This window comes from Myxocyprinus asiaticus, chromosome 6, assembly GCF_019703515.2.
Source record: "Myxocyprinus asiaticus isolate MX2 ecotype Aquarium Trade chromosome 6, UBuf_Myxa_2, whole genome shotgun sequence".
NCBI classification, from domain to species: Eukaryota; Metazoa; Chordata; class Actinopteri; order Cypriniformes; family Catostomidae; genus Myxocyprinus; species Myxocyprinus asiaticus.
In genome coordinates, this window is record NC_059349.1 from 50,234,384 (window position 1) to 50,250,462 (window position 16,079).

A 16,079-nucleotide genomic window follows, 5' to 3' on the forward strand; every position below is an offset into this window, starting at 1 on the left:
GGTAATATCATGGCATTCTTTACAGTACCTTGCAATACCATTTAAATTCCATGTTACATAAATATGGTAATCAAACAGTCTGATACTATTACTGAACCATGGTACATTCACAGTAACTTTTTGTAAGTATTGGTAACATTTTGTCATCTTTTCTAATGGTTAATTGCTCCTCGTTAAAGGGAAGGTGAAAAGCCCCCATCTCCATCTTTTTATTCTCTGAACGCCTTAGCAGGTGAGTGGGGAAATGCGCCGCATGATTTGTTAAGCCTGTTTAATGGATTCGCTGTAATTAAGGATGATTAGTGGTAGTTTGGAGTGTCTTTATTCTGGCTTCAAATTGTGCTGTTATACATGCAGTGGCATTCGTTGTTAATGTCTTGTTATGGTTATAGTTGCAGTTCTGCTGTCTTGCCTGCTAGACTTCCATTGTAAGTCTCTTCATGCTTTTCAGTGTGTTAAACACTTGAGGATCAAGAAGAAATTGTTTGTGGTAATCAACAGCATCATGTGAAACACAGACATCAAGTTAAAGAATAAACCTGCATATTTCTTCAGTTCTTTAATGTATTGTATAATTTTACTGTTTAAGCTGTCTCCATCTTCCAAATGCATCTCCAGTATTTATCCTTGTTTTACTATGCCTCTGGTCATGGTGGTATTTAGACAGATGGCGAGGCTTTTTAGCTCGAAACTAGTGTTCCCAGCATGCAATGAGTTTGGGTAATTAATGAGCTTGCATGGTTTCACTGCTTGGCATTTTATTTACACTGCTTTTATTGTTGATTTTAAGTTTGGTAACTTCTTGTAAGTCTGAAGTTCCTACTTATAATTACTCGTTCATGATCTAAAAACATTATGTTGTTTGTTGTCAATGTCACAAAGTTAATTAGGTTTTACTTATTTTATAGCATTCAGATTTATTTAGAAGAAACTGTGAAAAATCTTGCAGAACAAAAATTAAATCTTACTAGTCGTCTTTTTTTTTTTTTTTTAAAGATTTCTCATTTTTATCCGCTCGGACAGTCTTATTTGTCCATGACTGTAGTTTTGTGTGACTGTAGCAGTGTTTGATTAGTTGTATATGGGCTGTCATTTTTATTTTATATTTTACCTGCCCTGCTGTTCTGTTTTTAGGGCAAGGTGTATTTGGATTTATAAAAGGGGTAACATACACTTATCCAATCGAAGTCATTCTTGAAAATACTTTATTTATTAAAATCACACTAGATTCCACCTTGAAATGACTGCCAGTCTGAATTTAAAGTAATTTCTTTGTAATGATACAAAAGTCTGATACAGTTCTGTTTGTATCCCTGTAAGAAGTTTGCCTCCTGAACTCTTTGGCTTCTGCTGATTGTGACCTGGCTGTTTTGCGAGGCTTTTGGATGTGCTTGGTTGTTTCCACTTCTGGCCTAATGTACTATATCTCTAACATCAGCTCAAACTAATTCCTTAGCATCTTCTTTTTTTGTTTTTCCTTTATCACATGCTATAATTGAGCTAGAGGATGGAGAACCAAAGCGGGACTCGAGTAAAAGAACAAACTACTAAACAAGAACAGACCAGGATCAGGCCTGACCCGCCACACTCAAATGACGAGAAGAGAAAACGCACTCGTTCATTCCGGTCTGAAAATCAGGGTTCTGAAGAAAAAGGTCATTTCCATTATGATGCAACCTCCCAAGCGATTAGAGGTGAGAAGACTTGGTTCAACCGCAGCATATATGAGCAAGCCGACAATGCCTATCAAACCTTGTTGAGCTCCGGGTCTGGAACCCCTCCCATTTCATCCTCCCCAAAAGAACGATTTCCTCGCACCCTGGTCTTTAGGGCTAAAAGGAATGGTGGTCAGCAATACCAACAGGAGGAGAAATACACACATACACGTTCCTTTAACTCACGGGAACGCCAGCGGGGTTTGAACCACCAGCGCTCATCGTCTGAACCCAAGACTGCTCAAAAGGCCCCCAACAGTGGCCGAAAGAGAGTCTACTCTGAGTCTGAACGCGCCCCTCAGAAAAGGGACAAGTATGGCTAGCTTAGGGGCATGGGACAGTTGACTTGTATTTTTACTAGGGTGCACCGATCAATCGGCCAATCTTCATATTAAGTATGTGATCTGCGATCGACCAATCGTGCCTAGAATCAGGGCCGATTTTTTTTTTTTGCAGCACGCAGGGAATCATACATACACTGCTACTCTAATGAATGAGCGAATAATCTTGATGCATGGCAGTGTGGCCTCTGGAGGGTGAATTGTTGGCAATTCTAATGATTCACAAATTTAAACTATCATGAATTTAAACTTAATGCAACGTGAGAATATTAAGTTGCCCATTTTCTAGAGTCGTTACGGAAGTAATTCTGACTCACTGCCCTGTGAGCACGGAGAGGATAAAGTGACTGCAAACGGGTATAGAAGAAATTAAACAAAAAATAAACATGCGTATACAAATCTAAGTATACGTGACATAAAGTGAGACGTGACAATCAGACGTTGTGTTGAGCGATAGAGACTGTTGGAATACTTTCAGCTTCACTACCTCCAATATGCTCACTCGCGGTGTCAATCAAACATGCGTGCTCTCCAGGTGCTCTCAGTATCTCATCAGCCACTCATCTCAGCATTATTCTGTGAGGATCCCAATTTAAATCAGATTAATGTTGGTCACATTACCGCTAATCACAGCAATTACATTTGAACCATAATGGCACATAATGGCATCTTCACGCATTTGCTTAATAATTAGTAATTTGTGTTACAGCAAAATGCCAAAGACAGTAAACATATCATAGATATTAATGATTTCTCACTGGAGCAGGTTTAGAGCTTGTAATGGATATATTTTTCTTATTTTTGAACGTATCTCTACTGTGTGTGATGCTCTCATGGTTTTTACTGCTTACCAGTATGTCACAGTGACCTTTTGATATTGACAACAGAACTATTCATAACGGTTTCAAAACAATGTTAGCAGTTCACAATGTAGTTTTAATGTAATTTTGGTAACTTTATAAAAAGGTTCCATTCATTTACATTAGTTAATGCATTAGGTATCATGAACAATGAACAATATATTTTTACAACATTTATTAATTGTACAGAAATGTTAGTTAATAAAACGGCAATTGTTCATTGTTAGTTCATGTTAGTTCATAGTGCGTTAACTAATACAATGTTTGATTTAAAAACATTTAATAGTATATGATGTAACTAATATTAGTTAACATGAACTAATGAACTTACAGTAATGTTGTTAAATAATGTTAACAAATGAAACCTTTTTATAAAGTGTTACCGTAATTTTACTGTGTTCGGGATAAACGTATAATTGCACAATATAACTTGCAAAATTGTGGCAAAGTGCACTTTAAAACAAAATCGTGTATCGGCCAATCTTAGTGTAAAAAAAGAAATCGTCCACAAATTTCCTGATCGGTGCACCTTTAATTTTTACCTTTTATTTTATCAGAAACCTTCGTCTTCTCACTTATCAATTTGTGTGTTTTTGTTGGTTTTATTTGAGCTGTTTATGGATTGTATTTTCAGTAAATGTATTTCCTCATATCAAAAGTCTCCTAGGTGGTTTGTGTCACCACTGACTGCTGGTTGAAACTAATCGGGGCTTTAGCACACAGTCTGTCCCATTGTCTACAGTCTGTGTCGGCAAAAATTAAATAAAGGATTTTTAGCGGTTGAAGAGACTGACTGTTGTGACATCCTCTTACATCCTTACTCAACAAGTGATGAGCTGACTGGCACAAATCATGGCATCCAACAAAAATGTGTGCGAGTGCAATATAATCAGGGTCTAGCTTGCGTACACAGTCATTCACACACCAAGCTGTATACATAGGATGAAAGTTATTATTGAACTTCCGTTTTTTTAAAATTATATTTAGTTCTTAAACTTAAAATCAAGAAAATGTATTAACTAATTGTCCAGCAAATAATCTAAAAAAAAAAAAAAAAAAAAAATCCCTGTATTCCTGTTCCACATAGATTTTGAAAGCTTCCTATAAGCATTTACTACACAAAAAATATTTCATAACAATTCCTCAATTGTGTACTTTTTTAACAATGAAATTAATAAAACTTTAAAATATTTAGTGGTTTTTTTTGTTTTGTTTTGTTTGTTTTTTTGTTAAAGGTTACTCAATTCAGTTTGATGGAATTTTGTTATGAAATTGAAATGCATAAGTCTTAAAATTCTAGCAAGTCTGATGCCTTTATTTAGCGTTGTCATGGGCGTATAGGTTAGAAGTGAATGAGGTCATTGCAGTGTTCGAATTTAGTTAGAGCTCTTGGGGGGGTCCCCTTACAACGACCCAAATTACAATTCTTTCTCTTGGGTGTTTTAAACAATATGACAGGGCATCAGATGTTTACCTGACCACAAACATAGCAAAAATTGTTTACCTGATTCAGCTGAGCTTTTGTGTAGGAGATGTCCAATGCTTGAAATAGTTTCACTCTTGCCTCATATTCTTTCAAGCTCAATTCTCTGCTGAAACTCACTATGGTTTCTCTGCTCCGTACTACAGTACTTTCATTACTATATCTCTGATCGTGTCACTGCATTGGCACTCATGCAACAAATCTAATGAGTCTAATGAAAGCTGATGGTATCACGGTTAGAGAAAAGAGTTCAGGGCGGCAGAAAAAATGCTGGTAGCCGCCAAAGCACGGGACTGTTTAACTGAATAATAACATTAGACGCATATACGACTCCCCAAGAATCCCTACAAAAATTTCAGAGGATCATTTTATATATTGATTAAAATGAGTAAATTCAATATTTTAATGAATTGCAAGACAATAGTAAGATGTTAGGCTCAGTCTGTATTTTAGAGCTCCTTGGGCTCAATAGAAGACTATAATTTTTAGAATTTAAATAGTGGTCACCATGGCTGAGATGCATAGTATGTGCTAGAGCTATAAATAAGATGTTGCTCATTTTATTACATGGTTATATGCCTTAATGAATTATTTTTTCCTCGCTATTGTTATTGAGGGAGGGCACTCATCATGGGCACATCATAATAAATGGACAAAGATATTTCCCTGCAAAGCATCCATGTGATAACTTTACAACTGTTTGATAGTGAGCTAACATGTAGTGTTAGATAACTACTGGCAAAACAACCTCTATATTAACTGCACGCATATGAAGTAACCTCTAGCGATGGTTTAGTTCTAAGATTGAAGATGATTTTATGTTACTGATTTAGGTGTACCAACAATCATAATTCAAAGAACAATTATTTCTCACCATTATTTTGAGGTGGAAATGAGGATCCACTCTGACAATCATTTGGAAAAAAATAAAAAAATAAATCTAGTTTTGTTTCTAGTATTCTAGTTTTAAAGACACCAGGGGACCCCCAAAGTTAAAATTATTTGGGCTTATGGGGGTCCTGGGTTAGGGTATGTTTCAACAACCAATTCTGTAGTGTACACCCAGAAATCGCTGCACTATGGAACTTTGGTCTCTCTGGCGACACCTGTGGTTGAAACCTAAAATTGCAAGCAATTTGCGGAGGAACATTTTACGTGAGTTGTTTCAGCACTGATCTTCTGCAGGGATCAATCTATTGGTTTGAGGTTACCTGCTTTGCCTGTGATCACTCTGAGATCTTTACCTGAAGAGCCGTAGTCATCATGACGTGCTATTTTCATGTTGATAAGTTATTCGTTTAAACATTTATAACCAAGATGTTACTTGCTTTGAGGAAGATAAATATGATTATTCATCCTCTACACATTAATGTTTGTACTGCTGTATATCATATAAATAGCTTAAACTTGTGATATGGCTGTTATGAGTTAATTGAAGACACTTATACATTCTACAGCTTCAGTGGACAATGCAAGTGAACTGTAATACTACAATAGTAGGCCTGTACACTGCAAACAATAAGACTGTAATATAAAAGACAAAATGAGGATTACATGATGGGAATTTAATCTACTTTATTAAACATTTAAAATAATATGCAGAAACATGCAATACAACAATTACAATAATAAACGGTTTCTTTGGAAGTTATAATAGAGATTGTTACACACCAAACAATTTCATATGGTCATTCCTTTGCTATGAAATCGGTACAGTATAAACGACTTGAGATGAACATACATTCCTGTGAAATTTTGCTGGTCTGGCCACCAGTAAATGGCCCTGATGATGCATCTGTATTAAAACACAAATGAGTAGAATTAGTATTCAAGAGAATTACCAAAAGTACATTTGCAGAACCAGTGCGAATTGCCATGATGTGTGGAAATACAGTAATGGAAATATTTACGTGTGCATTTGGCACACATGGTTTGTGCTTTGCTTGCTCTGCTTGATTTGTATTTGCTTATATGTATGCTTTAATGCTTTTGTGAATGGGCACACAATTACTCCATTAGAAGACTTGAGCAGCTTTTGAATTTTGACTGTGTTTTACTTTGAGTTGAGCCTTTCTAAAGCTGTACATTTAAATGTTCAACGTTCTTTAACACACTTGTTATAACTTTCTGCCTTGTTTGTTATTTCTTAGGATTACAATGAGTGGACTTCAGGGACTCGCCCAGGAGAATATCTGGTTTGACAAGTCCAGATATGACGAGGCAGAGAGACACTTTTATGAGGTCAAGAATGGCATCCCACAGACACCACAGGTACTGCCCCCTAGAGGCCTGGGTGTTAAACCGCAGCATTTCCTCTGAACATATTATAGGCTGAATGGAAACTACTGTATATAGTTGTCTTAAAGGAATTGTTCGTCCTAAAATGAAAAGTGTCATTTTTTTTATTCGCCCTCATGTTAATCCAAATGTGTTTGACAATTTAGGCAACATCTACACTTGAACGGTGTTTTTTGGCATTTTGAAAAAGCTCTCCATTACCACATACTTTAGAAATGGAGGTTCTTCTGTTTCTTTCTTTGTTTATTTTTTGTTTTACTATCTATTTTGTCTTTGTTACTTTTGTTTTTTGCTTTTTGTTTTTGTTTTTCTCTTCGTTTGTTTCTTTTTTCATTTTTATTTCGTTTTTGTTTTTTTGTTTGTTTCTTTGTTACTTTTTGTTTTTCATTCTCTGTCTGTTTGTTTTTGTTACTTTTTCTGTTTCTTTTTTGTTTGTTTTTTATTCTTTCTGTTTGTTTCTTTTGTATTGTCTGTTTTTGTTTGTATGTTTTACTTTTTCCTCTTTCTTTTTTCTTTTATTCTCTGTCTGTCTGTTTGTTTATTACTTTTTCTCTGGTCCTTTTTTTTTTTTTTTTTCATTACCTTTCTCTTTTTTCTGTATGTTTTGTTATTGTGGAGCTTAACGTCCCCAGTCCTCACTCACTTTCATTATATGGAAAAGAGTGGCCAGGATTTTCTTCAAAGTTAGCTTTTATTTTCCATGGTAAAAATAACAGCATTCGGGTAAGGAATGACATGAGGGTGAAAAGTAAATAATGACAGAATTTGTTTTTTGGGGTGAACTATTTCTTTAAAAAAAAAAGAAAGGGTGACAGAATTCTAATAGTGTTGCAGAGTCTTAGAGCATGAATTCATGTGTACTCCACTGTTGTACGTCTATCTAAGGTCTTTTTTTCTAGGCGTTATCTTTCATACCTGCTTTTCATTTACTCTCACCTCATATGCTGAATGTTCTGCACTAACAGCATTTGCATATGCACCTATGTGCCTTTGTATGTTTTCTTGCTTGCTTGCATGCTCACCCTCTGCCTATTGCTGGTTTGTTTGACATGGGCCTCTTTACCCCGCTGTATTCTTCCAGGAGAGAGATACTAGTGCCATCCTGCAGGACATTGCTAAAGCCCGACAGAATATCCAGCAATCCCTAGCCGGAGTGAGTACTGCCTCCAAAACCCCCCCAAATATGAAAGAAAAAGCATACTCGCTACTGAATTGCTTGCACTTTTAACTGGAGTGCACTGAAAATGGTCTCTCTTACTGACGCTCAGTAACTGTCGCTCTGCATCGGGTCCCATTTAAAGGAATATTACACCCAAAAATTTAAATTGTGCCATTTAGTCAGCCTCATGTTGTTCCAAACCAGTCTGAATTTTTTCTGTGGAACTCAAAAGGTGCATTTTTGAATAATATCATAGCCACTCTTTTCCATGTAATGAAAGTGAAGAGGACTGGGGCTGTCAAGCTTCAAAATGGACAAAAAGCACCACAATAACTTTGTGTGATGAACAAAACAAAATTTGTCTACTTTGCTTTAGCTCTTAAATCAAATGTAATGACAACCAATGGCATGTCGCGTTGAATGCCATTGACGCGCCATTTTGTTGGATATTCCAATGCTTAAGCGAAGGGGGAGATTATCAGTGAAAAATGATTGAAATTTCAATTTGTTCCTCGCACAGAGTTAATAAAAGTCATGTGGACCACTTCTATGGTGCTGTATTTGTCATATTTTGTTTTTTTGTCATTTGAGTTTTGGGGCAAACTATTCCTTTAAAGAGCTAATTTAATAAAAATTTCTGATACTTTATCCCAGTGTTTCCCAACATTTTTAGCCATAAATACCCCCGCAGCAACATCATTAAGGCTCAAGTACCCCTTTATTGACACAAAACCAAAGATGTGTACCAAAGGCTAAAATGAGATCTCTAATATTGTAATATCCCTGATGTACAAAATAAAAAAAGAAATTGCCGGATATATTTATTCATCATCATCATCATCAACAACAAACAAAACCGGGCCATATAAGCCATAAAACTCGCAATTAGAACAGAATAAAACAAAATGCTGCAACAATAAGCAAGTATGCCTAACTTAAAAGTCCTCATTTAGCAGTTAATTGAAAAATGTCATTGGAATTCATGCCTTTAAAAATTACTTTAAAAAAAATATATATATTTGTCTTTAGGCCCCTAGAAAACAAGCCAAAGGCGACCGTGGCAAGGAACCCCAAACACCGTAAGATGTTTGTTAGTGGAAAAAAAAAAAAAACAGGCTCGGTGGAGCCAGTTCCTGTCTGGCTATACAGCATGAATATAGTGCCAATGGTAGTTATCTATGTGTAATACAAGTCATGTATGAATTAAGTTAACTAAATAGGTGTTGGTGTACAATGTTTAAAACTAAAGGATATTGACTTAACTATAAGATTAATGACTAAGTGTCTATGAAGTCCATCCTGAATTGACTGCAAAAGTGCATGTAGATGCAGTGTCCATTTGTTATTTGGCTAATAAAGTTTTTAGTTGGTAATTTATTGTCTATGTATTCCATTAAGGCTTAAGGCTGCAGCTACAATCCAAACCCTCTCCTCCCAAAAATATATCTGTGCTATTTTCACACTGTGTTTACGGAGCCCCTTTGGTGTCATGGCAGTGACAAAAACAACTGCTGTAGTAATGGATTAGTGATTCTGTGTGGAGCAGAATGAATGTGTTTAACCAAAGAACTAAATAGAGTAAAATAGTTTATGAATTTGTCTAAAGGCAGTTTCTAATTAGGGGAAACTCATGGTCTCCTACATGGGGTGCTAAACAACACAAAAACGGCATAATTCATGAACCTCTTTCAAATCTCAGGATCATTGCTGGCATGCTGGAGGAATTTATACCTTAATATCCATGCTATTGGCAGATTAATAGAGTGCTTCAGCCATCTTGGTTCCAGAAATATTTTTCTTATTTATTTTTTCTTATTTCATAAAATCCTTCATAAGGGTCATAAAAAAAAAACCCAACCAGCTCTGTGGTGAATCACAGCATTACAAACTTTGATTTGAAGCAAAAAAGTATTTCAAAATCAGACAAAAAGACAACTTTACTTAAAGGGTCAGGAAGCCCACCTAGTTGAGCCCCAACTTTCACACCTCAGACTGAGAAACAACTTCTCGAATTGGGCAGGAAAATATGTGGGCGGGTGTTGTGGGTGGGAAGAGGGAAAATGGGAGGGGGTCAAGACCTACTTCTAAAAACACACACAGTGAGTGGAGATGAAAACAAAAGAGTTTGGGGCACTTTGCTGTATATTAATAATGGGACAAAAGTGTGAAGTCTTAAGGCAATAGAACAGTTTTTGGATTTGGATACTTTGTTCAAACTTTTAAGAATGAAATGAGAACAGCATTTAGAGCAGACATTCCCATCAAAACCAGCACTGCTTTAAGACTTCTAAGACATCTAGTATTTTAACTCCATTGTCATGACGACGTAACACCGGTAAACAATAGGCTTAAATCCCGGAAACTTGATGTAAAGTAGATCAAAGATAGAGTCGACATGACTGAGATTTCGGTTTTCATCATTGTCTTCTGTTTTTGAACAAGCCATCGTGTTGTCCTGCTTATGATCAGACGCACGGCGTCCAGATGCGATCGGTGCTGTCTAAACAGAACAGCCTCCCCAAATACACCTGGAATACACCACTGCCTCATATTTGAAGCACGACAGCGGCCATCCGACAAACATGCTCGCTTCAGTGCAGTTATGGAGTAAACTGTGGTCCATTATCTGACTCATGGAGAATAATGATGTAAATAGGCGCTTGTGGACAGCGGCATCCATGTCATGAGTTTAAATTCTCCGCTGTGGCTGTAATGTGAGCTCATGAATGAGGAGCACTGTGATTGGGTGGAAGCGTTCCTTCTCATGAATAATATAGAGAAACGCTCAGAATCTAGTGATGTAAATGCGTGCTGTCCTACCAATAATAACTCGGAGTTTACGCATATACAGTATCTCACAGAAGTGAGTACACCCCTCACATTTTAGTAAATATTTTATTATATCTTTTCATGTGACAACACTGAAGAAATGACACTTTGCTACAATGTAAAGTAGTGAGTGTACAGCTTGTATAACAGTGTAAATTTGCTGTCCCCTCAAAATAACTCAGCACACAGCCATTAATGTCTAAACCGCTGGCAACAAAAGTGAGTATACCAAATTATATATACCAATGTCCAAATTGGGCCCAAAGTGTCAATATTTTGTGTGGCCACCATTATTTTCCAGCACTGCCTTAACCCTCTTGGGCATGGAGTTCACCAGAGCTTCACAGGTTGCCACTGGAGTCCTCTTCCACTCCTCCATGATGACATCACGGAGCTGGTGGATTTTAGAGACCTTGCGCTCCTCCACCTTCCGTTTGAGGATGCCCCACAGATGCTCAATAGTGTTTAGGTCTGGAAACATGCTTGGCCAGTCCATCACCTTTACCCTCAGCTTCTTTAGCAAGGCAGTTGTCGTCTTGGAGGTGTGTTTGGGGTCGTTATCATGTTGGAATACTGCCCTGCGGCCCAGTCTCCGAAGGGAAGGGATCATGCTCTGCTTCAGTATGTCACAGTACATGTTGGCATTCATGGTTCCCTTAATGAACTGTAGCTCCCCAGTGCCGGCAGCACTCATGCAGCCCCAGACCATGACACTCCCACCACCATGCTTGACTGTAGGCAAGACACACTTGTCTTTGTGCTCCTCACCTGGTTGCCGCCACACACGCTTGACACCGTCTGAACCAAATAAGTTTATCTTGGTCTCATCAGACCATAGGACATGTTTCCAGTAATCCATGTCCTTAGTCTGCTTGTGTTCAGCAAACTGTTTGCGGGCTTTCTTGTGCATCATCTTTAGAAGAGGCTTCCTTGTGGGACGACAGCCATGCAGACCAATTTGATGCAGTGTGCGGCGTATGGTCTGAGCATTGACAGGCTTAACCCCCACCCCTTCAACCTCTGCAGCAATGCTGGCAGCACTCATAAGTCTATTTCCCAAAGACAACCTCTGGATATGACGCTGAGCACGTGCACTCAACTTCTTTGGTCGACCATGGCGAGGCCTGTTCTGAGTGGATCCTGTCCTGTTAAACCGCTGTATGGTCTTAGCCACCGTGCTGCAGCTCAGTTTCAGGGTTTTGGAAATCTTCTTATAGCCTAGGCCATCTTTATGTAGAGCAACAATTCTTTTTTTCAGATCCTCAGAGAGTTCTTTGCCATGAGGTGCCATGTTGAACTTCCAGTGACCAGTATGAGAGAGTGAGAGCGATAACACCAAATTTAACACACCTGCTCCCCATTCACACCTGAGACCTTGTAACACTAACGAATCACGTGACACCGGGGAGGGAAAATGGCTAATTGTGCCCAATTTGGACATTTTCACTTAGGGTTGTACTCACTTTTGTTGCCAGCGGTTTAGACATTAATGGCTGTGTGCTGAGTTATTTTGAGGGGACAGCAAATTTACACTGTTATACAAGCTGTACACTCACTACTTTACATTGTAGCAAAGTGTCATTTCTTCAGTGTTGTCACATGAAAAGATATAATAAAATATTTACTAAAATGTGAGAGGTGTACTCACTTCTGTGAGATACTGTACCTCATTTTTGTGACGTTGCTTCAACTTTCCTTTTGAAACAGGAAGAACAAAATGGGTCAAACAAAAAAATAACCACTTTATCCTTTACAATAAACATAATGAGTGCTGTCATTGTTTTTAGTGATGTGCATCATGTACATATCTGTTCACATCTCAAAAAAATAGTTTTTTGGTTTCATGACCCTTTAACATCTTACATGAGGGAGTGAACTACAATCCCATGAAGCATTGCGAGTGACTTAATGGTTTTAAAAACAATGGAAAAATACAGTATATAACTATTGATTTAAAGTTGTTGTTATAAGTATAGTAAAAATATATTTCGATTTTATTGCACAGTATTCAGAGATATAAATAGCTTGGGAGGGTTGGGAGACCAATGGTTGCGTCATTCACAGTGCATCATAGAAGTGCAGAGCTCTTTTGGCACGCTTTGTTAGCCGCAGTTCTCTGATTGGTTGATCGTTTCCTTGTAGGATCATTAGAAGTGTAGTTCTACACAACAAACTCGGCTATTAATGTTTTATTTTTTTTAAATGGAATTGAAATAGCATGGATATACCACCGATTAACAACCTCTGAGTCTTTAAAGGTTAATAAGTTATCATTAAAAATCTATTCCCCATGTTTATATTGTTTTATTTTGCATTAAAACAAGTAAATCATAATTATTTGATGGGTTGTGCTTGGCATAAAACATTAGCGATCGCATTTCGCTTCAAATCTGCAAACTTTTCTCAGACTGATGAAAGTTTGCAGTGCCCTGGGTGTAAGTTGTTTTTTAAAAGGCCTTTACATTTGAGAAATAAATGTAATAAAATAAATAGCAGCTCCTTCATTGGTGCTGTAGCATTTAGTTCCTCTGTCAGCAGCTACTGCACACCTCCCATTCATGAAGAAATGTGCATAAATATTAAAACATGTTCTTGGATTGGCTAAAAACCAGAGATCATTTCAAATATCTAATGTATATGTGTGCAACTAAAAGTAAGTAGCTATAGCAAGCTGTCCTGTAATGCAAATGGATTTGGCTTCATCTCTTTCCTAAGTTGTTTGTGCATTTTTGCAGTGTATGTGCTCTGCTCTGTCATACAGTGAGTTCTCAGTGTTGTGTTCATCTGTCTGCATTAAGATTGTAAGAGGAAGCAGGTTGCAGTTTGCCCGAGGATGTAATAATGTGTCTGTGATTTATGCTCTTATTGGTTTAACGTATTCTGGGTCTGACTCTGATTTAAGCAAGCAAACCTCATGACTAAATTGCAAACATCAACATGCATGCACTTGAATCATTTTTTTATTTTCTTTAAACCTTTTGATTAACTATCAGATAGGCTGCTGTTGTCCATACAATGAAAGTGGATGGTGACCACAGCCAAGAAAGCTCAGGCAGAAGTTCTTCAGTGAATAACAATGTAAATTTAATGTCCTTTTTGGAGCTTGACAGACTGGTCCCCATCCACATCTTTGTATGGAAAAAAGGCATTGTAAACATTCTGCTGCAGTATGTAACTTTTTGAGTTCCTCTAAAAACAAAAATCACAAACGTAGCAACATAGGGGTGATTAAATAAGAATTCTCAGTTTAGGTTAAAGCAGAAAAGTAATAAAACAACCAGTAATGTGATGACCACAGCCAGTTTAAATCCTAATGAATACAGGTAACTCCTCTCATATCTTTTAATTTTTTTTTTTTGTGTTGAACTTATAGTGTTGGTAACGAAAGGCAAAACTCATACTTTTATAGCACTTTATTTTTGTGATTTCGATCTCTCTTCCTGATTGTTTTCTGATTGTGGTGGTGAAATGTGAATGTCTCAGGTGAAGACTGCTCTGCAGGGCAATAAAGGGCACTCTCGCCCTCAAAAAACCCGGGAGAGGAAGACCGTAAGTGCTGTGGGGCGGTTAACTCCACACCTGTGTGGAAAGCATGAGAATTAGAAATTTGTGTTTATATTCGTAGGATTTACACCATTATAGTCAACATGAAATCAAAATTGTCCGTATTTATATTCCTATTGTGCTTGATTCTTTAATTACAATGTAATAACTTGCTCTGCCTCTTTAACAACCATTTTGGCTGATGTCAGCGAGCCCTCTTATTTTTCAACTCCTTCCCTCCAGCCATGTGTCATGTAGAGACCTTCTCAAAATCCAACTGGCAGTGGATAAAATCCCTGCCCTACAAAAGGTGTCATATATATATATATATATATAAAACATTCCTGATTGAAAATCCTTTTCCACTAGTAAAATGAGTTCTGAATGCTGTTTCATGTTGAGTATACATTACAGGTTACATGCATACGTACACTCACCGACCACTTTATTAGGAATACACCTTATTCATGTCATTATTTAATCAGTCAATTGTGTGCCTACAGTGCATAAAATCATGCAGATATAGGTCAGGAGCTTCAGTTAATATTCACATCAACCATCAGAATGGGGAGAAAATTTGCTCATTGATTTGGACCGTGGCATTATTGTTGGTGCCAGACGGGCTGGTTTGAGTATTTCTGTAACTGCTGATCTCCTGGGATGTTCGTACACAACAATCTCTAGAATTTACTCAGAATGGTGCCAAAAACAAAAAACATCCAGTGAGATGGCAGATGGGCTACAACAGCAGAATGTTGGGTTCCAATTCTGTCAGCCAAGAACAGAAAGCTGAGGCTGCAGGGGGCACAGGCTCACCAAAACTGGACAGTTAGAGACTGAGAAAACATTACCTGGTCTGATGAATCTCAATTTCTGCTGAGGCACACAAATGGTAGGCCCACTGCAGCCTCCGTTTTCTGTTCTTGGCTGACAGAAGTGGAACTCTACGTTGTCTACTGCTGTTGTAGCCCATCTGCATCAAGGTTTGACGTGCATTCTGAGATGCTTTTATGCTCACTACAATTGTACAGAGTGGTTATCTGAGTTACCGTAGCCTTTCTGTCAGCTCGAACCAGTCTGGCCATTCTCCATAGACCTCATCAACAAGACGTTTCTGTCCGCAGAACTGCCACTCACTGGATGTTTTTTGTTTTTGGCACCATTCGGAGTAAACTCTAGAGACTGTTGTGTGTGAAAATCCCAGGAGATCAGCAGTTACAGAAATACTCAAACCAGCCCGCATCAACAATCATGCCACGCTCAATCACTGAGATCAATTTTTTCCCCATTCTGATGGTTGATGTGAACATTAACGGAAGCTCCTGACCCGGATCTGCATGATTTTATGCATTGCACTGCTGCCACACGATTGGCTGATAAGATAGTCACATGAATAGAGGTGTACCTAATAAAGTGGTCGGTAAGTGTATGTTCATGCACACATTTAGAGTTGAGCTTTCACATAAACAAACAGCATGCTACTGCTAAATACAGTAGAAAGACTAAAAGTATAATCTGAAATGTCATCCATATGATTTCTGGTTGTTTCATTTTAGGTACGTTAACATTTGGATGACCCTGCATGGTGTGTTTGCATGTAGTTTTTTTTTTAATTTTTTTTTATGAGATATCATTTACTAACATTCAGGTTTTCTCCATCTGATTTCAGAGTCAGAATGCCAGTAAGTCTGAGGATCAGAGTGAGCTGGTCTCTCGTTTGAAGAGTCTAGAACTAGACAACAAGAATCTGCACAAAGGTGTGTGTGTGTGTGTGTGTGTGTGTGTGTGTTTAGAAAAGAAAAGAGGTTAAAGCGATGTGAAACCCTGAAAACTCGGGGGCCTGGGTAGCTC

The 16,079-nt window shown here is 37.7% G+C and overlaps 1 protein-coding gene across 6 annotated transcripts in view; it reads left to right on the forward strand.

The window, feature by feature from the left end:
* The window catches only part of LOC127443157 (elongation factor 1-delta-like), a 33,691-nt gene that overhangs the window by 12,720 nt on the left and 4,892 nt on the right, over positions 1–16,079 (forward strand). For 2 of the 6 annotated variants that reach the window (XM_051701715.1, XM_051701717.1), the window contains 3 exons: positions 6,550–6,670; positions 14,169–14,234; positions 15,898–15,985. In XM_051701715.1, coding sequence (XP_051557675.1) covers positions 6,557–6,670; positions 14,169–14,234; positions 15,898–15,985 — 268 coding nt within the window. In that variant the 5' untranslated portion in view covers positions 6,550–6,556. Of the gene's footprint in view, positions 1–179; positions 233–1,500; positions 2,029–6,549; positions 6,671–14,168; positions 14,235–15,897; positions 15,986–16,079 lie in introns of those variants that run through there. The other 4 variants (XM_051701711.1, XM_051701714.1, XM_051701716.1 and 1 more) reach the window with 4 other exon arrangements.